The sequence below is a fragment of the Ischnura elegans genome, chromosome 3 (assembly GCF_921293095.1).
Source record: "Ischnura elegans chromosome 3, ioIscEleg1.1, whole genome shotgun sequence".
Taxonomy (NCBI): Eukaryota; Metazoa; Arthropoda; class Insecta; order Odonata; family Coenagrionidae; genus Ischnura; species Ischnura elegans.
The window spans coordinates 57,295,062-57,320,834 of record NC_060248.1 but is presented as its reverse complement, the minus strand read 5'-3'; the positions used below and the strand labels follow the sequence as shown (position 1 = coordinate 57,320,834).

Genomic DNA, 25,773 nt, shown 5'->3' with positions numbered 1-25,773 from the left:
AGTCCTGTAGTTTAATTGTTTTGCTTAGCAGGCATTTGATAGCAATATTTTTATAATATTTATAATTTATTTAACACAATTTTATTTAGATTTCCTAAATTCTTCAGGTCACTTGGATTTGTGATGACTTGATGGGTGTGTTACACTGGATCTAAGGAAGTTTCAGGGCCAAATGCAATACTGTTTATGGGCTTTAAGTTAAAGCTTATATATTGACATTGTCTGTAGTCATTTGGAAATCAAAAATATTAATAATTTGTGAAGGTTTAAAAAATACAATAGCCTTGGATACTTAAAAAAAATTCTCATTTCTTCATTACATCTGGTTAAGGAACTATAAATTACTGATACATGCAATGGATCACAACATGTTTTAGGTATAGTTATTTTAAATGATGAAAGAAAACACTCCAATGGCCGTAACAAGGGACCTCGTCACAGGTGTAAACCAAAACACTGTGTGGTATGCTGGAACGGGAAAATTCGCAGCAGTGACCAACCCCAGCCTCTCAACCGGAAACCCTTCACTAACACACGATCAACAGTGTAGAAACCTTCGCGAGGGTTTTGTGGGACCTCGCTAAGGCTGCTCACGTTGAAACCAATCACTCGCTTAACTATGAACGAACCTTCGCGAGGGTTTTGGGGGGCCTCGCTAAGGTTGCTCAAGTTAAGAAACACACACACACACAATCACACAAGCAACACTTACTCCGTGGGTATAAACTCCGGGAGAATATGCTCAAAACTGAGCGATGGAACTGCCACCTGGACGGGAAAAGCGGAAACCATCGCTCAGTTTTGAGCATATTCTCCCGGAGTTTATACCCACGGAGTAAGTGTTGCTTGTGTGATTGTGTGTGTGTGTGTTTCTTAACTTGAGCAACCTTAGCGAGGCCCCCCAAAACCCTCGCGAAGGTTCGTTCATAGTTAAGCGAGTGATTGGTTTCAACGTGAGCAGCCTTAGCGAGGTCCCACAAAACCCTCGCGAAGGTTTCTACACTGTTGATCGTGTGTTAGTGAAGGGTTTCCGGTTGAGAGGCTGGGGTTGGTCACTGCTGCGAATTTTCCCGTTCCAGCATACCACACAGTGTTTTGGTTTACACCTGTGACGAGGTCCCTTGTTACGGCCATTGGAGTGTTTTCTTTCATCATTTGACCTTGAGGCCGTAGAGCTCAACCTTTTTATCTATAGTTATTTTGTTGTGATGGAAAATATGTGAACAGATTTGTTCTTAATCTTCACAGAAAATAATAGTTTTTATCGAATCTAGAATCTTAACTTGCTAACCACAGAAAAATTGCCTTCCTTTACATTTAAAAATTTTTCCCAAAACTGAGGTCTCAAAATTGGGGGGGGGGGACTATATTCGGGGGGCGGACTATATTCGGAGATATACGGTAAGTATCCTATCAGATTTGTGCTGCCACATTTGGTCTACAAAGGGATCAAAGTCCCTTCTTATGCATGCTACAAAGTATGTTATTATTTTTCGGCATATGTCACAATGGGGTCATCCACTCAGATCCAAACTAACAGTAAATTTTTAAATAGTAAAATTAAAAGAAATAGGCACGTGGGAGGGAATGACAAGCTACAACAAAATAAGTATTCTAGTCTTCTCCACCATCTATTTTCTTGTACTTTGAATAAAAAAAGAAAAAAAAAAACCAGTAAGTTTCCCTCCGCTTTTCAGGAATTGGTTGTCATTAGAATTCATGAAATATTTTCACTCATTCGGACAGAACTGCTGATTTAGTGAAGGAACTGCCCATAACAGTGTAAACAGCAGCGAACTAAGTGAGGTCATTTTGCAAGGCTTACGTGCAGGGAGATGCAATGATCCTCTTAGAAAGAGTTAATGATGACATCAAATCATTTCCAAAAGGGTTAAGGCCAAAGATTTGTTGCCATGAGTCACTCGAGAAGTGGGCAACGGATCAAGTAAAAAAAAACATATTTGAAAATGCTTCATGGAAAATACTTTGCATGTACGTCATGCATAGAATAAGCCATCAAAACCATAAGATATGTTCAAGTACATACATTCATTTCAAGGCAATGACTTTAAAACTATCAGATAACTAGGATAGTATTAATTGATTAAATTAACCTTGGATTTATATGATCCCACTGGAATTTAAATCAGATATCAACCTAAAATTCTATCAAATCAGGACACTTGATTTTTTAATGAAGACTATTACAATAGGAGAGTTTCCTTCATCAAAGAAAACTAAGGGCATTGATTACGATTCATTACCTACGATTGGTGTATTCATAATATACAAATTACAGTAGAATCCTGATTTAAGGTTTTTCAGGGGGGACAAAATTTAAAACACTAAATGCGGACAAACACTAAATGAGGACCTGCCATTTTTTTCAGATTTTAGGGTCTGTAATGATTGGAATGGCTTTTTATGAATAAAAAATATTATTTAAAGTAACTGAAAGGTGCTGAATGCAGCAAAAAATTCGGAATTCTGCTAAAAAAATGGGTAGTAAAAATAAGTAATGAGAGGATGACAATTGTTTTAATGAAATATTTTAAGAAAATTCTAATAAACATCAACTCAAAAGCATTCCCACACGGATTATTATGTGGACATTAGTGATTCCATTTTTATGCATATTTCAGTGATCTCGATGAAATTTAGAATTTTTTCTGTAAAAGTGACCTGTAGGTGACTATAGCATTTCTAATATAATAAGAAAAGGTGTAAGTAGGTACTCGAAAAATCATGAGGAATGAGTGAAATAAAGGGACAGCAGAAGATCGCTAATCCCGAATTCTCAACTACCGAATATCTAGTAAAAGGGAGGTTTTCTGGAATTTTGCCAACTTAACGTTTTCTGTTGCCTCGGCGAAACAAGGGATTTATGAGCCTTTAAAAAGCCTCCTATGCGCACATTTTGGATTTCGAGGTCATCCAAAAAAGTAGAATCTTATTTTAGTATGCGTCAAGTCGATGGTGATTCAAATCGATGGTAACACCAGATTCGTTGTCATATATCCGCGGCCTTATGCAGGTCAAATGGAGCCGGGAGAAGTTGCTTACGCGGCGCGCTGATCACCTTGACTCCGACTCGCCTTGTTTCTCGGCAAGTTTTAATAAAATTTGGTTGGACCTTGAATGACGATTAGCTAAACTCTGTTAAGTGAAAAGGTTTGATCTTCAACAGAACTGGATTTCATCCGAAAAATTGTCAGTGCCTCTGGAGTTTGGCGATTTCGTCAGGGTTATGATGTCGAAGTCAACCACCAAGGGATACCTGCCGGATTTTCGTATTTTTCCACGCTCATCTATTCTACCGTGAGCATGCGGTGATTTTTTTCCAGCATGAGCGATTTATTTAGAGTCATGGACCGTGATAGTTCGTCAAAACTCCGATTGTCATTATCTTTTGACATTAATTAGCACAAGATAGATATTTTTGAATCGACATCGATATCAACCAGGCGCATGTCGATAAATTGGCTCCGGGATATCTAAATTACGATGTAAAATAATGTTGTTCCGTTGGAAAAGAATGCTCTCACTCACGGTCATGACAGGGGAAACACTTCCTCTGTTCTTTCGCTGTTCCTCCGTGGAAAGTGACCTTGGAATGGATATTAGAAAGAATCTTCTAGTGAACTGCGCAATTGATATTGGGCCTCCTCTTTTGGAAAGAGAAAGTAGCCGACTGAAAAAATATTGGGCTAATAATCGACTGCCCGTAGGTAGTAGAGTTGAAAGGGGCATAAGCCATCAATTGAAAACATAACGAGAAAACCATTATTGTAGCGGCCCTCGGAGGATAACTCGTGTCATCAGTCGTCACGTATCATCGAAGTCAAGTTCAAGAAGTGAAGGATAAGGTAGTTCGAGGTTATTAAGGGATGACTTTGCTCCATTAGATCGGATCTGATACAAAAAGTGCCTGGTGTTTGGATCAGAAGGGGAGCGAAACATTACGAGAAGACAAATCACCCAGCTTGCGAGTTGAAGGTGCTGCGCTCGCGGAAGAAAGCAGTTGAAGAAGCGTTCCCCGGTAGATTCTATCGACTCTTGGTAAACTTTCATGAGACTGTTCTTGTTGATGAGCATAAATTCGAAGATTTGGATGAACCGTCATAAAAAAAACGTTAAATCGGCCAAAAAAATCTTGAGCGGGACAAATTTTTACGACCATAAATGCGGAAAAACGCAAAATGCGGAAACACTAAATACGGATAATTTTTACATTGTCCTAAAAGGGAATGAATCGGGACCTAAAAAAATAAACGCTAAATGCGGAAAAACGTTAAATGCGAAGACGTTAAATCCGGATCCGACTGTATTTGGTTTTGGAAATCCCAGTTTAGATGAATGTTAATGCTCAATTTTAACCTCATTTGAAAAAGGCCAGATTGGCACCCATGTGATGCCACTCCATGTGACGTAACAGGGACCTAGATGCTATATGAGCAGTCAGGAGTTTTACATTGTCTGAGATTACCTATGTACGCATGAGGCACAGAGCTCAGGGAAAAATCTCTTAATAATCACTTACTAAAATTACCTACGGTCAGAAAGTGTCCTTCACTTGATAGGGTATTAATAATACTTATTAAAGGCAAGCGCTACCTGCTAGCTGGGTACTCTGCTACCTGCTAGCAGCCTGCATCGTAGCGGCGATCATAGCCTTGCACCAAGGTGGCCTCACACGGTGGCAGCTAGAACCAGAATGACGCCACACAGGCTTTTCCTAGCATTCATTCTTAGCCAGCACATTTTCACGAGCTTGAAAATTTTCACTTTTCATTTAATCCCGAAAAATAGGTATCGTCATTTAAAAATCTAAAAGCATGAAATATGTACTCCAGGAGTAATAATATTTCGATTTAGGCAATAAAAAAATAATAGGAAACCACCCTATTCTTTTTGATAGTTTTCATTGCAAAGATAAATATAAATAAATAAAATAAATACAAATGAAATAAAGAATTACTTACAGAAAGATCAGGCTCATCTAAGGAGTTACGCCTATTTGAGCCAACAATCCCAGTGTTTGCTACAGATCTGCCACCAGTTCCACCCTGAGATGTTACAGCAGCATCTTCTCTGATCTTATCCCTCATTTCTGGTATAAGAATTTCTAAAGTAGCTCTGGCAGCCTCCGATTTGGCTTGTTTCTTACTTGTTCCGTAACCCATACCATACTGCATCCCATTGATGATGACAGTGGCAGCATATGGAGTGCCTGCATTTTCTGCAAATGAAAAATATGTATATTTAGAGGGAAATTCTATGAATTGGTATCAAAAGTAAAAAAATGCTCCATTTTTAAAAATTGAAGCCAAATTTTGTGCTGATTGACAAGTGCTTAGTTAGAGATAGGTATGATCGATAATGATTTTTTTATTCATGCATTTCAAATCTTGTTAACAATGAAAAATAAAAAGAGCTTTTTCTTGATATGTATCTTAATATAGTCAATATTGGCCTTCTTAAAAATAGATATTAAATTGTTGCAGCAGACTACTCATCTTCATTAATCGTTTCCATTTGTTCAGTTCATACAAAGAAACAACCAAGTGAATCCAGAGGATGAATAAAAACTGGAAATGTTTTCAACTGGTGCCTTAAGTCTATGATTTGACACATTTACTGCCTTTTCGGTCACAATGATAAAAGAATGGGACATCTTGGCGCGAGTCACTTTGGCGTGAAAGTGGGCAGGCAGTCGTTACGCTTTCTTTTTGGTGAAATACGATGGTAGTTTGTACATTTGGATGATTACGCACGATGAAAATGTATTCAAATAATTTTATCGTGTATAAAGTAATAATTAATTAGCATATATCTCTAGCTTACCTTGTAAATGAAATGCTAGTGGGCGGAGGAATTTTTAAAGTATGTGTTCATACACAATATAATTACATAATTCCAATGTGGCTGTATACCGTTTTTTTACAAGATAGATAAGAGAAGAACTGTATTTCAGAAAATGTAACAACTGCGCGTCCACTTTTGCGCAGAAGTGGCTCGCGCCAAGATGTCCTGTGCCGAGATGGTCTCGCACCAATACAGCCACACCCAAATGGTCGCGCCAAGATGTCCTAGACCCCAAAGAATGAGTCACTCTCATTGCACACTGTTGGTCACAGCTATTTTGGTACCATATATATGATGTGACTGAGAAGGCGCAATAATAATAATAATAATAATAATAATAATAATAATACAATGCCTTTATTCGGGCGATTGAGACTAAGAAGTCCCCTCTTCCACCTAACCCCTCGATAGCGTCAATGCAAACATATTAAAAAATGGTAGACAAACGTTTACAATACAAAGGATATACAAAATACACTATTTGTGAAATGTCAAAAATATAAACAACTGTATGTGAAAATTTTGTGTAAAAAATATTTCTGTTTGTGGGAAAAAACATGAGGATAAGGGAGTACAGTAAACTCTTGATTTTACGAAGCAGGATTTTACGAAGTTTTCGATTATACGAAGTGATATTGCGGTCCCGGTGAAAAGCCTATGCTAAATACATGGCGCTATTCGATTATACGACGTTTCGATTATACGAAATTTTTTGAATTTACGAACCTCGGCTCGGTCCCTAGGAGCAAATGGCATTCGTTTATACGAACTACGGCGAAAAATTTGTCAACAAAACTAGTTACGCCGGCATAAGTAGCTAAAAAATCAGCGCTTCCAACTGTGGTCCATCAAAAGTGCAAAATCGTAAATGATAATGCAACTTTGGAGAGAAATGGGTCGCCAAAAACCTCACTGTGGGAATTTAGGGGGAGTAGTAGTTCAGTTAAAATATCGCGGCTGACATTATGCCCCTATTTACGTGCCTGTTCGTAAACATAGCATCGACAATAATTCGTAGTTTAACATGTCAGGAAGATCGCGCGGAGTATTTCGTACACCCCTAATTAACCCTTTGCACTGCTGTGAATGTACTTCGAAGACTACTTGACTACTTTTCGCCGAAGCACTTCGAAGGGTCCCTAATCCGGGACCCTTTCCTCGACGAGCTCACCCTCGCTGGCCCCTGAAACTGGGCTATTTTTTAATGCATTACCTGACGCAACCCTGGGTTTCAAAGGGCAAAGGTGCCATGGGGGGGAAAAAGAGTAAAGTGCGTGTTACTGTGGGGCTGTGCGTCAACCAAACGGGCACGGACAAAATAAGCCCGTTGTCATTGGGAAATTTGAAAGGCCACGGTGCTTAAAACATGTAAAATTGGAAGCCCTCCCCGTTTTTTACCATGCAAATAAAAACAGCTGGATGACCCGAGAAATTTTCCAGCAAACGGTTATACGTCTACACAGAAAAATTGCTGGAGAGAACAGCAAATTTGTTTTAATAATGGATAATGCCACCGTTCATAAATACGTGGAAGATCTAAAATTGGCTAATGTTCGAGTCCTCTTTTTACCCCCGAACTCGACCAGCAAGTCCCAGCCCTTGGACCAAGGCATTATCCAGGATTTTAAAGTCCTATACCGGAAGAAGCTTGAGCGGTATTACTTGCGATGGATCGGTATGTATACATTCATCTATTTTGCTCATGTGCGTTTGGATATCGATTTAGATATTTTTATTCATGATTATCATTCTTTCAAATCTATTTGCTACTTTTATAAATGGGAACAGAAATTAATAACATCCCGAAATGGACGTTGATACATGCAATCCGCGCCATAATATCTTCTCGTGTATATATTGGCCTTTGTGAATGAACAACTTAAATATCTTAAGTACTGGGCTCTATTTACCGCCAATTTATATTTCAGGCTTCTCGTAATGAAGACGCACTTCCAAGTCTAACCATGAACTTTCTTCTCACGCGCTTCCCCGTTCTCCCATGCTGGGGTTCTGTCTTTCCAAAGCCGTCCCTTCCCTCCTGCCGCCTTTGGCTGATCTTGCTGACACCCACCTTACGCATCCCAATTCATTCACTCCCTCCCTAAGGAGACTGTGCTTGTGTGCGTCGCAAAAAAATACGGCCACCAAAAGTAGACTGAGGCAGAGCTGAAGGCCATTTCCCCACCCTTCTTTGTCCTGCCCCCTTCACCAGTCCTTGTGCTGACCACACTTCTTCCCTCAGGCAATCCCCATCCCACTCTTATTCACCCCACCCACTGGGAACGTTCCCCGATTGTGGAGAAGGGCATGGTTCATCTTTACTTGCAACGGGGGGAAGTTATTAACCGGAGAGAGGCGGAAGAAGTATCTTCCACTATCGGGAAAATGGTGCCGCGCTTATAATTGTCTCTCTTCTTCTCAGCTGACTTTTCAATTGAAATTAATTTCTTTGCTCTTTCCACACTATATTTATTTACGATTATGGCGCGACTATTTTTTAGTGCTAAAACTAAGAAAATCTTTTCTCTATGTCAATGATCCTTTGCCTAACTTTCAATACGGCGGAGAAAGGAACACGAAAACTAAATGAGGTGACGGTACAGGTTTTTGCGTGTCATTTTTTGGGAATTCACGCTAGCGAACCAATGCTTAACCACGTTGAGAAATGATAAAACGTCTCTTGTAGGAAAACAATCAATGTGGATAATAACATTTCTATCTATATTTCTCCGATACTGTAAGATGTTTCTCCTGTCGTTTTCCGGTTGGAACCTTGCTCCAGTCGGCATAAAAGGAGAGAAACATACTATATGAACAGGTCACCTCACACCCGGTATGAAGAATACAGTCCTGATGAAGAATTAAGTCTTTTATGGCAACGTCTGCGAAGATGATGGAACACAGTAGTCGGACGGAGAACTCAAACAGAATTTACTTCAAATATTCACCAGAAGATAATCACATCCTACGTTATTTATGATCGTAATTGAATCTCAGTGAAAATAGAGCACATTCTGCTGAAAATACGAAGTAACTCGAAATATTAACTTACGAAGGTTATTTTGGAAACGGGCTAAGACCCTTGTTTTTCTTTTTTTCTCGTCACTGAGCGATAGAGGGCGACATAAATGGCAGTTAGGCCGGCTACTGCTAAAATTCCGTGGGTGTCAGAAACAAATATCTATCTTTTGCATACTTAATAGAAGCTATTGGCTCCTAACCACAAATTTATTACTGTTAATTCTTATAATAAACATTGCAATTCATTATTTGATTACGTTTTCTAAACTGGTCGGGAATTTCTTTAGCGATCGTTGATGTTGAAGTATGAACAAGAAATGGGAATTTTATGGTGGTATTTAACGATTTTTTACATCATAAATCGATAGCAAAAAGCCTTTTCTATGAATTATACCGAGAATAACCACCGAAAGCATTTAAATAAGACCACTAAAGACAAAAAACGGCGGAAGAAACAAAAGCGAACATTTTTTTCGTGACTTATGAAAAAGGTTTGAATTTACGAAACTCGATTTTACGAAGTGCCAATTTTCCGGTCCCACAGACTTCGTAAAATCAAGAGTTTACTGTAGTATCCTTCAGCGAAAAAAACCACTGCGTACACAGCCGAATGCACATGAAACTCAATGTAAACTAAAATGGAAAGGATCCATGTACAATAGGGCGGATCGGAAAAATCGATTTTTTTCAAATCCATCTGGCCCATTGAAAAAAAGTTGTGGGACCGATCAAAAATAAGGCCTGAAAAATTTGAGACCTGTAGGTGAACCCCTGACCCTCGCTCAAATGCAATTTAGGGGGGGAAGGTCGAAATTCGAAAAATATAGTATTTTATGGTCATTTCCTATAGATTTTGCCGAGTTACTGCCCTGCTAGGGCAAAAATTTCGTGCATTTTGACGTATCTGCCACCGTTTAGCCACAAAATGCCTAATTTGAGTCCGCGCCCAAGGAGATAATATTCCAACGCCCACGCAGCGTCGCGGATACAAGAGCCGCAGGCCGATCCCCTCCCCTCCCTGCTCACTTCTACCCCTCCCACGCCTCCAATACAGCAAAATGCATCCCGCGTATACTGCTAGGAGGTCATTTATCTTTGATAATATAAATCGGAAGATGGTAGAGGGTAATAAAGGAAGCTTAGTGAGACGACTTGTCCCTTATTAGGCGCCTCGTCGGGGTTAAACAAATCGATGTTACCAACTTTTAGAGAAGTGATGAAATATTTTTAGATCCGAGAACGCAGGAAAGGAGCCTACGGCCCATGAAAAGGCCTCTCGAGAGGCTATAAAGGTGTGCTACCTTCGGATATGCGCTCCAATTTCGGCTTTGTCCGACAGATATGATTAAATGGATTTTGGGCGAAAGCCGCTCGCGTCCCCTCCCCGCAAGCTTCTCCCACGCGCCAAATGCACCAAAATTCACACCAAGTGCGTCTTACTTCGTTAGTCTAAATATTTAATGTTTCAGTATCGTCTGTGGATGAACAATCACGAAAGAATTTTTCAATTACCTGCTTTCCAATCTGTATTTCTTATATCAGTGTCATTCCTCGTCTTTTGCTGTTGTCAACAAAATTTTTGTGAATATCTTCACGAATCTTTCGTCCGTATCTATAACAAAAAGAAATATTTAACTTCAAATCTGAAAGTTCATCAACAGATTTTTGAAAATCCACAGCCCTAAGGTCAGATGTAGCCGGAGGTACTGTGGTCTCTCTCCAATATGTCATCAGCGAGTAGTCCTAGAAGTTGATATTAAAATCCAGCACTTTAAAAAATCTCGGATCGGCCGCCAAACAAATACTTGCAACAACGCAAATTCGGTCCTTAGATTGCCCTCCCAATATTTATGCCGCAAATCTAAGTCAAATTAGTGGAATTAGCAAATAGACCTCTGTAAGGGATGAAATATGATTTGATACTTTCCCGGCGAATGATGTGGGTAAACTCTTCTCGGGATTCAACGAAATTTATCCCTGATGATGAGTCCCGAGTCGGAGCTTGAAACGTTTGCCATTATGGAAAAATTAACCCGGTGGGAATCCCGAGAAGAGTTTACTCACATAGCAAGGGATGTTGGAATTATGCTTGTAGCATAGGGATGATGCCTCCTTTTTGGGCGGTATTCACCATCGCATTCAAATCCTTTTTATTTTCGTGTATCTAATTTTCACTCGGAAAGGAATCGAGAATCGCAGATTTTATAACTTTTGCTAATCCTACGACTGGGGAGGCGAACCCAAAAGTGGGACCCTGTTTCTTCAACTAACATCACACATTCCCCTCTAAACGTGGATTGATAAGTGCTCTTGCCTTTTTTCATCAGACAAAAGTATAGTCTTTCACTCCACAAAAATGTAGCCCTTTGATGACACCCTTTGATACCTCTCTTTTCGTATTCACAATAATTAGCATCTTTTTCTGTCTACGTAAGTAATTCTTGCAAACTACCTTGGATGTTTCTTACGAAGTTATGATTTTTGCATCAACTAAAGTTGCGGGTACGATCATTGCTGTTTCTTGGTTCTTGCATATACCTCTATCACATTTGGCAGACGCATTTTCCTCGCAGAAGTTCCAGTTTGAGTTTAGTCCTGAATTTTTATTTGATGAGGAAAGTAGAGATAAAAATCGGATGATATCTCTTCAGTTTAATTTTCTTCGGATGAATTGATGAAGAAAATTTTTGATACTATTTTCCCATACAAGAATTGACGATGTCGACTCAACACTCTCCGGCGATTCTCTTTTTTTTCCTCAGTTGTCGAGTTTCTTTAGGACTCAATTCTGCAGCCATCATCTTTAGTTTCGTCCGCTGGTCTCTCAACATACTTATTCATTGGGGGGAACATTATGCTCCTTCTTGCACTTACACGCAAAAATATCGCATAATTTCAAATGTTCTTTCCAAAGTGCTTCAGGATTGTACTTAAGCAAAAACCCTACGTTTGGCCTATTCGCATTTTCCGTAAGTTTTAGTACTTCCTTTTGTACCGCTAAATCATTTAGTCACACACATAATGGAAGGGAAGGGTCACCATAGTTCGCACACCTTTATAGCCACTCGAGAGGCCTTTTCATGGGCCGTAGGCTCCTTTCCTGCGTTCTCGGATCTAAAAATATTTCATCACTTCTCTAAAAGTTGGTAACATCGATTTGTTTAACCCCGACGAGGCACCTAATAAGGGACAAGTCGTCTCACTAAGCTTCCTTTATTACCCTCTACCATCTTCCGATTTATATTATCAAAGATAAATGACCTCCTAGCAGTATACGCGGGATGCATTTTGCTGTATTGGAGGCGTGGGAGGGGTAGAAGTGAGCAGGGAGGGGAGGGGATCGGCCTGCGGCTCTTGTATCCGCGACGCTGCGTGGGCGTTGGAATATTATCTCCTTGGGCGCGGACTCAAATTAGGCATTTTGTGGCTAAACGGTGGCAGATACGTCAAAATGCACGAAATTTTTGCCCTAGCAGGGCAGTAACTCGGCAAAATCTATAGGAAATGACCATAAAATACTATATTTTTCGAATTTCGACCTTCCCCCCCTAAATTGCATTTGAGCGAGGGTCAGGGGTTCACCTACAGGTCTCAAATTTTTCAGGCCTTATTTTTGATCGGTCCCACAACTTTTTTTCAATGGGCCAGATGGATTTGAAAAAAATCGATTTTTCCGATCCGCCCTAATGTACAAGGGTAGCCTTTTAAGTATCGGGAATAGAATGTTCCTTATCGCCTAGCAACTATAAATGGTGTTTATAAACAACATTTTGAGTTGGTAAATGCCCATACAAAGTTTCATTAAGATTGGCCGGATAGTTTTAAAGCGGTGGCATGTCAAAGTTCCCAAGTTGCTGAGGGAGGGAATAATGTTTTTGTGGGCTTAGGTATGCTGCTAAGATTTTACCATGTTATACTGTTTTAATAATTTCAAAACATAAAATTTTTCAGAAAGTTGTACAAAATATGATAATTTAAATTATATTTTTGGGTAAAATAAGCATTGCAATCTAAATTTTTGTTCACAAACACTTAACTTTCATTCAATCAAATTCTTGAGTAGTAGTCAAAAAAATTTCCCCCAAAAAAAATTGTGTGGTGTGACATGAGAAATGAGGCCTCTGTAGCTGCATGTTATTCTAAGGGGACACAAACAAAATAAAAAATGAAGCATGGAGAGAAACTCATTTCCTAGCTTCCCAAACAGACATATCACTGTGATTATTCCTTATTATTAATCGTGACTTAGAAAAAATATATTATAGCTATGGATATCTTATTGATGCCTTTGCTTTCTCTTAAGACTCTAGAAAAAATTCTACCAGGTTGCTAAAATTCTACTGGATAAGCATTGCAATTTAATTCATTCTCCCTGATTGCGTCCTTGGAAAAACAGACAACAATAGATGGAGTCAAAGTTTGTCAAAGAACGTATGTGGTACCACTTTATTAGTTGGGATACTTTTTCGACCTATAGAACAGTCCTCGAAAAAAAGGATAACCATCGTGTGGTGAAAGGCAGAACTTCTCCGAAATTGAGTTCTTAAGTAACCTCGAGAATGACTGTTATCCATAGAAACCTAGACTATCTTGTGTGTTCTTCTATAATCACAAGGAAGAAATTTGTGAATACTGACAATTGATACTAGGTAAATATTAACAACCATTAATGAATTCCTTTCTTGCTTTACACCAAGTCAATTAGTTTCCTTCTGACTGCTAACGTTTCTATAGCTGAATCTGCCACTGTCTTCCGAGCACTATGTAATACTTTTTACTTAAGCACATTTGGTCAATAATATTAAAATATAAATACATATTAATAATCAATAAAACTGGCTTAACTAGTTTCAAGAAAGCCATGTACAGGGTTCCCACTCTAACTGAATTATAGAATTCACCGTTTTTTCCACGTTTTCACGGTCTTTTGATAAGCCATTTTAGGAAGAAATATTGATTACGTAACAATAACCGGCCGCACCTTAACTAAAAATTTAGCAAATGCAATAAATGCCAGGAATGCAAACGCAGCAATGAAAGTGCTCTTATGCCATCGCCAATTGTTACCAAAATTTAGAGCCGGCTAAAGGTTGTGAGTGGGAAAATGAAGGGTGGCAGGGAGGTCAATTTTTCGCCATGATTAATGAACACTTTGGCTGCCGGTCTTCCAATCACAGGCTTAAGATCTGTGTATCGTCACGCACACGGACCAATAATTTCGCTTCGAATATACGTGTGCAGATAAATGCTTGGACAGTGTCTCCGAGTGAATGAACTTGAAATAATGATCGACGTATCGATCTTTATTTTGGTCTGTCAATCACAGATCTATATCAAGTTCAAGAGTTTTTTAAGGTTTTACAGCGAAATTCACGGCTATTTCCAGGTTTTTTCACGGTAGATGAAATTCACGGGTTATTCACGGTTTTAAGGTTTCCATGGTTGAGTGGGAACCCTGCATGTAGCATCCTGAAGACAGAGACAGACTCGCCCACAAAAGCATTGAAACTCAGTTTGATCAGGTGTGAGGCCCAAGAAAACTTCATTAATACTAACTGCCAGGAAAGTACAACTTTATATATAAACTACCATGTCTCTCAATTAAGAAAATTTAGGATTATAATTTTGAAATAGAGTTATTACTATCTGAAAACACTCACCCAACTCTTTGAACTGGTAACAGGGCTGTTTCTTAAGGGCATGTTGCACATACTCATGGAGTATGCAAACATAACTCTTCCCACTAGGGTTCATGATCCACTCCTTTTTGGATCGTGTTCCGCTTGAAACACCATCTGCTTCACTACCTTTAAGGAGTAAATTAACATCAGAAAGAATTATTCATCAAATACCATGCGCAATTTGCATTGAACATGAAATGTACACAACCAACACCACCATTACAATGACCTATAAAATAGTAGTTATGTACATATTTTGACAAATATTTCTATGTATGAACTCACTCAATTTACAATATTTATCATCAAGATTTACTATGACTTCTACATCAAACAAAAGACTGGATTGCCTCCTCTGCTGGGAGTAGCTGTAGCAGAAATAAATTTGGAGTAGGAATGCATGAGAGAGATAACAAGCACTTCAGTCACAGTCAGTAAGTGCTATCTGTAATGCAATACTTACCCAGTATTTGTAATTTTCTCCATTAATAGAACTGTTCAGTCTCTCTTTAAATGAACCTGATTATTGACTACACATTTTCTAACAAGAATACAGGACACAGAAGATAAAAGCAACGAAAGATGAAATGGATGATAAAAATAAATTAATGTAAGGTGAAATAGGATAATAGCTTTTGCACAAGTAAATAAAACTTCTCTAAATGAATTAGTCTCACGTGAGTGCTCACTTTGTTACATATATGCATATTGAGAACACAAATGGCATAAGTGATCTTTTGGAAGGTAGTGCACAAAGACTTGTGATTCAAATTACAGTAGACTCATTATTACAAAGTTCATGGGACCGAAAAAACCAGAGGTTTGTAATAACAAAGTTTGTATGAACATTTCTTTGAGGAATCATCGAAAAAAAACCATACTTTGTCAAAATATCTAGTCTCTTCCATCTCCCATACTTGAAGTCACACTGCAAAACAGCTTCAGAGTGTGTATTTTGTGTATAATTTACACGATTAAATTATGATTAGACATATAAAACAAGCACATATTTTCGATTTTCTCAATTGAAGAATGTGTGTAACGCAATAATGTGGGTAGATAACTTCCCGAATACAAGAAGCCCTTGATATACGAACAAGATACGTTACAAGACCTAGCTCGCAAGTTGATAAACCTATGCAAGGCATCGAGGAGTGACGTTATCCTGCAGGATGCAGCACTGCATCACAATTTTGTGTAAACTTGTGAGTGTGATGAACTGATCTAGATGTGCGTGTGACATGGCGGGAGCCGAAAAAAATTGCTGTCCACAGGATGGAAGAATAGGTGACATGCTGAACAGTTCCTGACCTCACACCGGATTCAATGATGCTTTGTTCAGATTATGCCCGAAGTGTGAGATCCTCTACCGCCGCATCAGCCAACTTGAAAGGCACCAAATTTGAAGTTTTGGGCACGCTTGAATTTTTTGAATGTTCGTACGTCTGAAAGTTTGTGCATAGGAAGAGGACTAACTGTAGGTCCAATTTGCGAGTGGTAATGAGTGGGTCACCTTGATTCCACAGGAATAAAGCCAATTATATGATACTCAACATCAAGCATGCATGCTCATCATGCATACTCAAGTATCTCCTACTGAAAAAAGAACCATAATTGACACTTTTGGGCAGTGTACAGGAAAACTTAAACGTAGCACAATGATAATAACGTAGCGTAGTGTATATCCTAAATGCCATTGCTTATCAGTGGAACTTCGAAATAAAGTTCATTTTATGACCCCCAGGACTGAGGCTCATACTTTTGTATTAACATTTCCTTAACTATAGATTGGATAGGCCTTTTCATCAGGACCAATGATTTGCTTCGTAATAATGAGAACTTTGTAATAAGGGCGTTAGTATTAATGAGAGTCAACAACATTGCTAAAATATAATGAAAAATAACTATTAACAAAGTGAAGTTTTCAACCCTAAATATTTTCAACTAATAATTATAAAATGAATATTTTTCAGTCACAGTCTTCAGAAATCCTCTAGAAAGTTCAAGTAATGAAAGCTCACCAATCCCACTAAGCTACCTTGGAAATGAAACATACGTAGACCTGCCATTAAGAGCTGCTTTAAATGAACCTAATTTTGAACATAGATTTGTAAATAAACTAGAGTATCTTATCTTCAATCACTTCTTATAATTATTGAATTAATGGCAACATATAAGACACAATTTATGGATTCTGATTTTTTGATGAAAGAGTATGAAAATAGAGAAGAAAAAATTAATTACTAATTCAGTCATGGAATTAACTATCCTCCATTCCAAACATAATTTCAAATTTAGTGCCATTAACGATGTTGGATAGTGGATATTGGTATTGCAAAAATGAAACATTACCTCCAGTTTACAATTTCCCTCATTTAATAAGTTAGAATTATTGGCACCCTTAATATGGTAGATTACGGATTCTATGGTGCTCATAAAAAATGTAGATTGCGATTCTCAGGGAGACATTGTGGTTTGTTACTTGGAATAGTTAAAGGAGACTAGTACTAGTAATGGTTTGTAACACAATGTCCTCTTATTTTAATTAAAATAAAAACTTCAATTAACAATTTAACTGTCTACAATTGAAAAATTGTACCTGAACTCTGGATAGGAAATGTAATGAGCTTTGTCCCTTCAGGAAGAGTAGGCCTCTGCAGCTGCTTTGTCCGTTTTCGTTGTTTGGTGAATTTTCTTCTGGCAGACCATGATCTGAAAGATCAACCAGGTAAGAAAACAGTAACATATTATGAGGCAACTACACTAAACAATCTACAATTTATAGAGAACCACATCCCTCATGAGTAGAGGCTATAACAGTAAAAAATTCCAAGGAAGACAAAGGTTAAATAATTCACTGCACAACATTCATTGTTCAACATTTCCCTCTCATACTATCTTTACAATACAGATACTAATATCTTAAATGGAGAATAAAGGGAAACGCAAGAAATAATACTGCAATAAACCAACATAACAATACAAATAACTTTTAATGCCACATGGTAATGGGTAATTAGGGTAAGGCATTCAAAAGGAACTGGTTTAAGGACATGAAGTGCCAAGGACATGAGCCAAGAACATTAATTCCAAACCTATACATACATGCACTCCATTAAAATAACATCAAACTGAACTTTTAATATATAAAGTAGTACTTACTTGAAGCGTAAGACTTTAATTGTTTTGAAGTGAAAGAGTTTTTTACAATATTCTTGCACTTGAGCATAACTTAGAGATTGCTGCGCTTTATTCTCTTGAGCTGTCTCGATTCGAGCACTAGGTAGAGCTGGGGGTGAGGTCTGATCACCTGCAAGAATATTATGATGAATACTTATTATTTTTACAAAATAGTTTTCACAGAATCATAAATTCTGTTTAACCAATTTGCAGCAAAATCAACAGCAATATTTAAACAATTCCTATAATGAAAAGTAAAGAAAACTTTGTAATTCCACATAAATATTTAATGTAAAACCTAGATGTCGACATGGCATGTCTATTTCTTCCAAAAAAGATAATCCTTCTCAAACCACTGAGGTCATGTTCAATTCACAATGGTTCCCTTTGCTGAATATTAAAGTTTTCATTTTGCTTTCCTTGACTTTGACATTGAATTCCCCACAAAATGTCCTTCAAAATCCTCCTAACTACCCCACTAGTTTACTACACTAACCCAGTAGAAAATGAAATAACATATACACCATATAATGCATCCAAAATTATACAAATTTTAAGTAGGTTCATATACTTCTAACTTGAACGAGTACTAGGCTATAAATTATCTGAAGTATGAAGTAAATTACAAATTTAAATGCCAGGGAAGACATTAGTATTCGAAAAGAGAATTGCTGCAGTGTAAATAATGGTGGGGGATTCAGGGAGATAAAGCAATAGCTGAAAACTAACAAGAATTTCCCATTAAAGTTTATCTGATTCTCAAGAGAATATCTTGACTGACCCCACACTTCCATAAATTCAAAATTTGCTGGCAACAAGGGGTTCTCAGTTTTCCCCAATGACTACCATCCTAATTTCTCTCCCACTAGCAGAGCTGACTATTATCAGCTTGGTGTAATACTTTATGTAAATGAAGTGAAGTGCACAGCTCTCAAATACCACATAACTACCATCAGGAACAAAATACATTAAATATAAACATTACAACCCAGAAAATTTGAAACTAATAACAGAGCAACATTTTTATGCACTAGAAGTATAAACCTACCATTAGATCGCAATCCATTTTCACACGGTTCTTTGGGAGTTAGAAACTCATCTTTTATGTTTTTCCTCTTTTCAATTTGCTCCTTTTCCAAGGCTCTTCTATACTGAAGGCAGGGAATACCACTTAAAGGAACTTCGTGCTTCTGCAGTGCCACAATAAAAAAATATAGCATATTATTTTGGTAATTGCAGAAACTAGAACATTGCACATATAGTGGATACACAGGTAATGAAAAATGCATGCAAGAGGAAAATCGGCTAACATATTCTTCTTTAACATGCTTCACACGAGAAGGACCGGAGTTGCCCACGGACCAAGAGGTATCATTACTTATTATTTAGGCAGGTACTCTATACTACTGGTTATGACCAGTTATAGGCAATATTAGGCTAGAAGAAGTAATAAAACTTATCACCGTCTAAAGAGGGTAAAAAAGAGGTTTAATACACAATAAAAATTAAATGGAAGAGAATAATGCTGAACCCGAGAAATTTAGCCACACCGAAGCAGTCAACCAGTGAATTAACGGGTTCCATCCATTAAAAAATACAGCATGAAGTATATAATACACGCTTATATAACAACATTTATGTGTAAGTATTCTTAATGATTTTAACGGGGGAAATAACCAGTTATAGCAAAATACAATGCAGAATTCTGAAACTGTCATTTTGAAATTGTTATCCTTTTTGGTAAAAAGCAGGTGTAGAAAAGTTCATTCTTATCAGCTCAAAATAACTGATTTTAACATATGAATGGGATCACCAGAAATGATTAAGTCTGGAAAAATCGAGGTGATTAAACAACAGAAGTGTTGTTTAATCCATATATGTCATAATATATCCATATAATCCATATATGTCATAATATATCCATATAATCCATATATGTCATAATATATCCATATAATCCATATATGTCATAATATGAAGTCATTGTAATGAAAGACAGGGCTCCTAGATTGGGGTATATAAAAACTTTAATAAGTATGTAGAACAAAAAAGGGCAAAAAATGAGTAAAAAAAAGTCAGCATGTACAAAATGCAATTCGTGATAAAAGCAGTAAATAAAATAGTTCAATACAACCTGTTACTCGAACAAAATGAAAATTACAATGATTGAAATGCACTTCCAATGGCATAGGATAATTCAATAGATGCAGATAAGATGTACGAGTCATATCAGGTGGTGCAGGGTTGCAACCTCAGGGATAGGTAGATCTGATTATGGAGGACAATGTTTCACAAACATAAAGACATGTGCCAAAACAATAAAAAATTCTATCCTAAAGGCCCTTTATTTAATGTTTTTTGTAGATACGGTAATTTTTCAGTCCCAAAAAACTCAGTTCTGGGTCTCAGTCTCAAAACACTCAGTTCTGGCTCCATGGGTCTGGGTCCTATCATTGTTCCCAAACAAAATCTTAGCCTGTGAATATAAGCTCTGCTGTGATTATATGAAGAACAGGGAAACATATTCACTCAATGATTTAATCTGAAAATTGGTTTGGATTGGTAAGGTTAGAGCTCTCTTGGACTGAGCAACAGGCGAGAATATCACACGTTCAGAGATGGATCCTTTCCCAGGGAAACCTTGTCCCTTTAAAAGATTTTGATTTGGGGTGCCCGAAGGCTTCCCTGGGATTTGAAACTGGCACCCCTTGATCACCAGACATGCTCAACCCACATGGCTAACACGCTTCCCTTTTTGTACATAAATTTTACCAAAATTGAAATATATTGGACGACCTTATACATACTAATCATGAATATTTGCGAAAGCCTCTTAAAACAGGGTTTTTAATTTTTAAAAGTGGTATACCAGCCTTCATACAGGCATCATATCTTAGTTTGACTCCTCTCCAAACAGTGAGATGTCTTCAATTTTTGTAAAGAGTGCGGCAAAATCTGTTGTATAGACCATTCAGCTCTCAGCTCCTTGTGAGTATCCCTTACTTGTACTTACAGATTTGGACAGGTGATGCAAGCAAAAAACAGTAAATATGAATCCAGTCTATCCTAGTGTTACAGAAATTACTTTCTAACAAACTTATAAAACCCATAGTTAACACACTCGTCAACGAGAGAAAATGTGTTAATTTACGGCATTCCATTCACCAAAAACACATGCTTCCCCATTTGACTTTCACTTAAAACCCACGTCCGAACCTCTAGATTACCAAAACATCAAGAAATTGTTGTGCAATGTATAGCTGGCACAGCAGCAGATGATGGGAAAGGAACCCACGGAAAGTGTAGAGCACTGTGTCCATCTTAGAAAATAGTTAGAATAATGACGGGCTCCCTAGAAAAGCGAATTTAAATCTGAATATTTGTTGAGAGAGGGAGCAGCATGAGAACATTTGACTAGTAATATGACACCTTGCTCGGACGCAAGTGGACGCATGGAGCTGCTATCAGAACACTACAGCAGCAGCTGTGGAGTTACCCCCCAAATATTCAGTGAGTGCCAAGTCTTTTCTCAAAGTATTCTTTACGCTTTTGTATAGCTGGTAGAGAAAAAATAGGACCCATTATTGGCGGCATACTGATAGCTATCTTCTTCTTCTTCTTCCTTCCAGGATTAGGCTACTAAGCCTGTTCCGGCTCCACATCACCATCTTTTCCTTGGTTTTCCTATACTTCTCTTGCCAAATGGTTGATATTCCATTGCTTGCTTTGGAATTCTTTCATTTGGCATTCGAAGTAAATGTTCTTTCCATCTATGTTTGTATTCTTTTAATTTGTCAGTGACTGCTTGGACACCCAGTTCATCTCTTATTTGAGTGTTTCTTATTTTATCCAATATTGTGCAGCCTTTTACTGATCTTAAAAATTTCATTTCAGACGATTCTATCTGCCTTAATTCCTTCTTTTTTGGTACCCAACATTCTGATCCGTAGAGTACAGTAGGGACTGCCATCACTTTGTAAAATTTTATTTGCGTTTCTTTTCTTGTTTTGTTCTTTAGAGTTCTTCTGAACTGATAGCTATTGCCACCTCAATTGATGTGGAATTTTAAGATGACATAATGCAGAAGTATTAAGGAAGCTTTGAGCAGGCATGAAAAATATATCCTAAACCTTAACAAATTAGGAGCAAATAAAAGTGTGCACTCACCCTAGCACTACCAGGGCCAAGGAAATATGGCTTTGAAAGGGTACAAACACGAGTTGGCTTGTGCAAGTAAATGGGCATGCCACTGTTGTGTGTCACTTGAACCCAACCTTCAGGTAATACATCAAAATGGTTGTGTCCTTTCTCTGAAAATAAACCATGTAAAATTTAATTGAAGCATAATATAATTATATATTAAATAAATCCAATCAATATATTTCTTGGGAACACACTTCTAACTGAAAAAAGTCTAAATGTCCGATAAAGTATTGTGCCTATTAAACCATGCATTTTAGCAAAGAGCTAATTTTGAGGTAATTAAACTATCACATACCCTTATACCAGATAATGGATTTGATAATTGATGATAAAAAGAAGTGTACGTATTAGAGGAGTTGATTGATTGATTGATGAAATTCACTCATAAGATCACTTTAAACAGAAATCCATCAGTGATTTGCTAAAATTTCTCACAATAGGATGGTTTCCTATTATTTTTTTATTGCCTAAATCGAAAGATTATTACTCCTGGAGTACGTATTTCATGCTTTTAGATTTTTATATGACGATATCTATTTTTTGCAATTAAATGAAAAGGGAAAAATTTCAAGCACGCGAAAACGTGACGGGTAAGTATGAATGCCGGGAAAAACTCCGCGTGACGTCGTTCTGCTTCCTGCTGCCTCAAGTGAGGTGACCTTGGGTCTAAGGAAACTAAGGATCACCTTTATTTGATTTATTGGTATAACCTGGCTTATGGTCAGTATACAATTTGAAAAAAGCAATGCATACTGAGTGTACTAATCGTAGAGGCACCAAGCCACTTCACCACTTTAGTTCATATCTGTATCTACTACTACATGACCTACAAGTTCCATTTCAATAAGACTCAAGATTTTGCATGAGTTAACTTGAAATTCTTAGCAATATAGTAAGTGATGTTAATACAACAGTTTTCATTCTGAAAACTGCAAAAACTCAGCAAATACTCACCTTCCAATACCACTTTTTCACGTTCCTCATAAGGTGAGCTCTCAGAAGTTCCATAACTCTTTCCATCATTTGGCTGCTTTTTCCTGAATTCTTCATTTAAACCTATATGTAAAAAAAAAAGCCAAGCTTAATGACCTAAATACAGTTAAAAATTCATAAGCTACAGAATACAGTAAAATTTAAAAAGTGCAATCCACTATTTACTAAAATAGTGGAAACCAGATGAAAATTTCATTAATAATTCCTACAAACTTCACGCAAGAGAAATGAGAGAGAGATTTGAACAACCAGAAATTCCTAGGTCATTGTATTGGAAAGGTTAATAATATAAATCACGTCACTAATTGAAAGAACATAAAAATTTGCAATATGTCATGCTAAATGGGCCTATATTGATTAGCAAGGAATCTTTATAGACCACTAGCTGGGCAAATACATCAGATTGATGAGGATGGCTCAGGTACACAACCCATGGATATCTAATGACAACTAAGTACTTTCTAGATTTCAAAGTCATTTGTGGCAAAGATGAAATCAATTTAAAAATTCTACTAGAAGAAAATATTAATACCTATTATTAATATTGTAACTACCTGCATATCTTATCCATTTGTGCGCAATTTTGTTTTGATTTCTTTTTTAATTTTATTATTATGGGTTAGCTGTATTTTTCTGTTCATTATTTTCTATTGTATGGGAAACTATTTGTATGGCTATTGTTAATGGGTTTTTCCCGTGAATAAATTAAATGAAATATGATTATTTCTTAGCTAGATTTACGATTAGGCAGTTCGATAGCAATAAAAAATGTGTATGCTATTCTTTAGGACATACCTTCCTCTAGCATAGCCTCAATTTCTTCGTCAGGAATATCAGAGTCGAAACTGCCATCAAATGAAACATCAGTAACAGAATCATCTCCATCATCAACACCGTCCTCGTCGCCTTCATTATCGTTACCTTCATTGCACTCCCCATACTCATCTAATACATCAAATTCACGCGACATACATGTTCCCTCAGTAAAAGATTGCTGATTCGTTACTCTATCATCATCACTATCTTCTTCTTCCTCTTCTGGCAGATCGTCGCAAATTTCTCCATCTTCCATGCTCGGTTCACAAGAGTTTGTTTTAGATTCTGATACCACCACCTCTCCAACATTTTCTTCAGCCTGTGCCTCTTCTTTGACCATCGTATCACTTTCATCTGATGAATTGGACTTCATGGATTTGGATTTAGGTATGTGCTCGAAGTTCTCATCACCTTCATCAGGTTTGCGTTTGTGCACCATTGTTAAGATTCTGTAAGTCAGTTAATCAACTCCACAGGTCCCTTCTTCAAAAATAAACTGAAATAAATTAATCATTCGATTGATCCAACAAATTCAGATTCAAGTGAGAGAGATCAACGTTGAATTAACAAGAAAACATTAGCTTACCATTGCAAGTGATATCATAATATAATATCAGGATTCTGCAAGCATGATCACCACAAAATATTTAAATTATACGGCAAAGACAATGATTGAAGACAAAACAGTAAGTACGGCTCACCCACCACGGCCAATGACGTCAAAGTCCAACCCGTTTGTTTTTACTGATTGGACATATGCATTGGCGATGGCAGGAAAAAACCGAGGCTCAATCTGGGCCAAACATTGGCGTAGGTAGACATGTAAAACGATTTCATGTGTTGCCGAAGAGAACGTAGAACGTAAGGTGAAAAGGTCTGCATTGTCAAGAGTTCATGTAAAGAGAGTGCTCGTTCTAGAGACTGGCATCCCTCCTTATAAGGACTTTTGCAATGCAAGTCTATGATGACTGGCACCATATTCTGCATAACAGGTTATGCCTGAGGTTGTCGGTTATACACAGGAGACTTCAAACAAAGATTCTTGTCGTCATGTAAAACGCCGTCTTATACGTTGACTTAAATATAACCTATTTCAAGTCGTTAATACTAAACAAGCATGCATCCTTCTTAACATTAAAGAAAACAACCAACTACACTACAAAAGGCATTCGATAACATTATATAATATAACATTTAACGATGACATAACAATTATTGTACAACACAGGTCACACATGTGCAATTAACCTTTTTATAGAAAAATAACGCTGTCATTTACTTACGTGACGGTTGAGACTAAAAAACTCGTACGAAAGCGACCTCTGGTCATTTCTTCCCGCTAAAGTTCTCGAAAACTACCCACGAATTATGCAGGTCAATTTACCATTACTATTTCGGGTTGAATAGACTATTGTTTTCCCTAATTTCTTGGAGAAAAGAAAATTTGGATAATACCACTATTTCTCCTCAACTAATAAGTATTAAAATGGATTCCAAAGAGATCATTCTTCCCTTAAAACGAATCCTGGAAATATTTCACAAATTCAGGCCAATTATCATTTTAATCCGCTTCTTCCACTCCACTTTTTGGAATGTCACCTGCGCTACCTATCAATAACGGCCGTAACCTCGTGGGGTCACCTTTTAGCGGGAAGTACGTTTCGAACAAATCGTTTTTAGCCTGCTGGAAGGTGGTGGCAGGTATTCCACGAAGATTATATTTCTTCCATTTTTATTTCACCCACTATTTTCAAAAAAATCTATCAAATTTTCATGCTCGTATTTTGTTTTTTCTTTTCCATTGTTATTATATCTTCAGACAGTCAAACCCTAGCATTAATTTTCCTGAAACAGTGGCGTAGCCCGGAGGGTCTGGGGGTGGGGGGGGGGGATTCGGACCCCCCTATACATAATTTATAAAAACACAATTATTTTCCTTCATAAAAAATATTGGAAATCATAAATTTAAAAAATATTTCATCAACAAATGAAGTTTTTTCGGTTATGAAAAGTG

At 37.4% G+C, this 25,773-nt stretch overlaps 1 protein-coding gene across 2 annotated transcripts in view; it reads right to left on the bottom strand.

Moving 5' to 3' along the window:
- LOC124155833 (microprocessor complex subunit DGCR8) overlaps nt 1-25,386 on the bottom strand; it is a 37,475-nt gene extending 12,089 nt beyond the window's left edge. The window contains exons 1-9 of one of the 2 annotated variants that reach the window (XM_046529964.1): nt 25,043-25,386; nt 23,739-24,255; nt 22,905-23,006; nt 21,915-22,057; nt 18,796-18,937; nt 17,730-17,877; nt 17,167-17,279; nt 14,547-14,693; nt 4,983-5,239 (exon numbers count right to left, since the gene is read on the bottom strand). In XM_046529964.1, the coding sequence (XP_046385920.1) occupies nt 4,983-5,239; nt 14,547-14,693; nt 17,167-17,279; nt 17,730-17,877; nt 18,796-18,937; nt 21,915-22,057; nt 22,905-23,006; nt 23,739-24,198 (1,512 nt within the window). In that variant the 5' untranslated portion in view covers nt 24,199-24,255; nt 25,043-25,386. Of the gene's footprint in view, nt 1-4,982; nt 5,240-14,546; nt 14,694-17,166; nt 17,280-17,729; nt 17,878-18,795; nt 18,938-21,914; nt 22,058-22,904; nt 23,007-23,738; nt 24,256-24,345; nt 25,001-25,042 lie in introns of those variants that run through there. The other variant, XM_046529966.1, reaches the window with a different exon arrangement.
- Between the last annotated feature and the right edge of the window lie 387 nt (nt 25,387-25,773).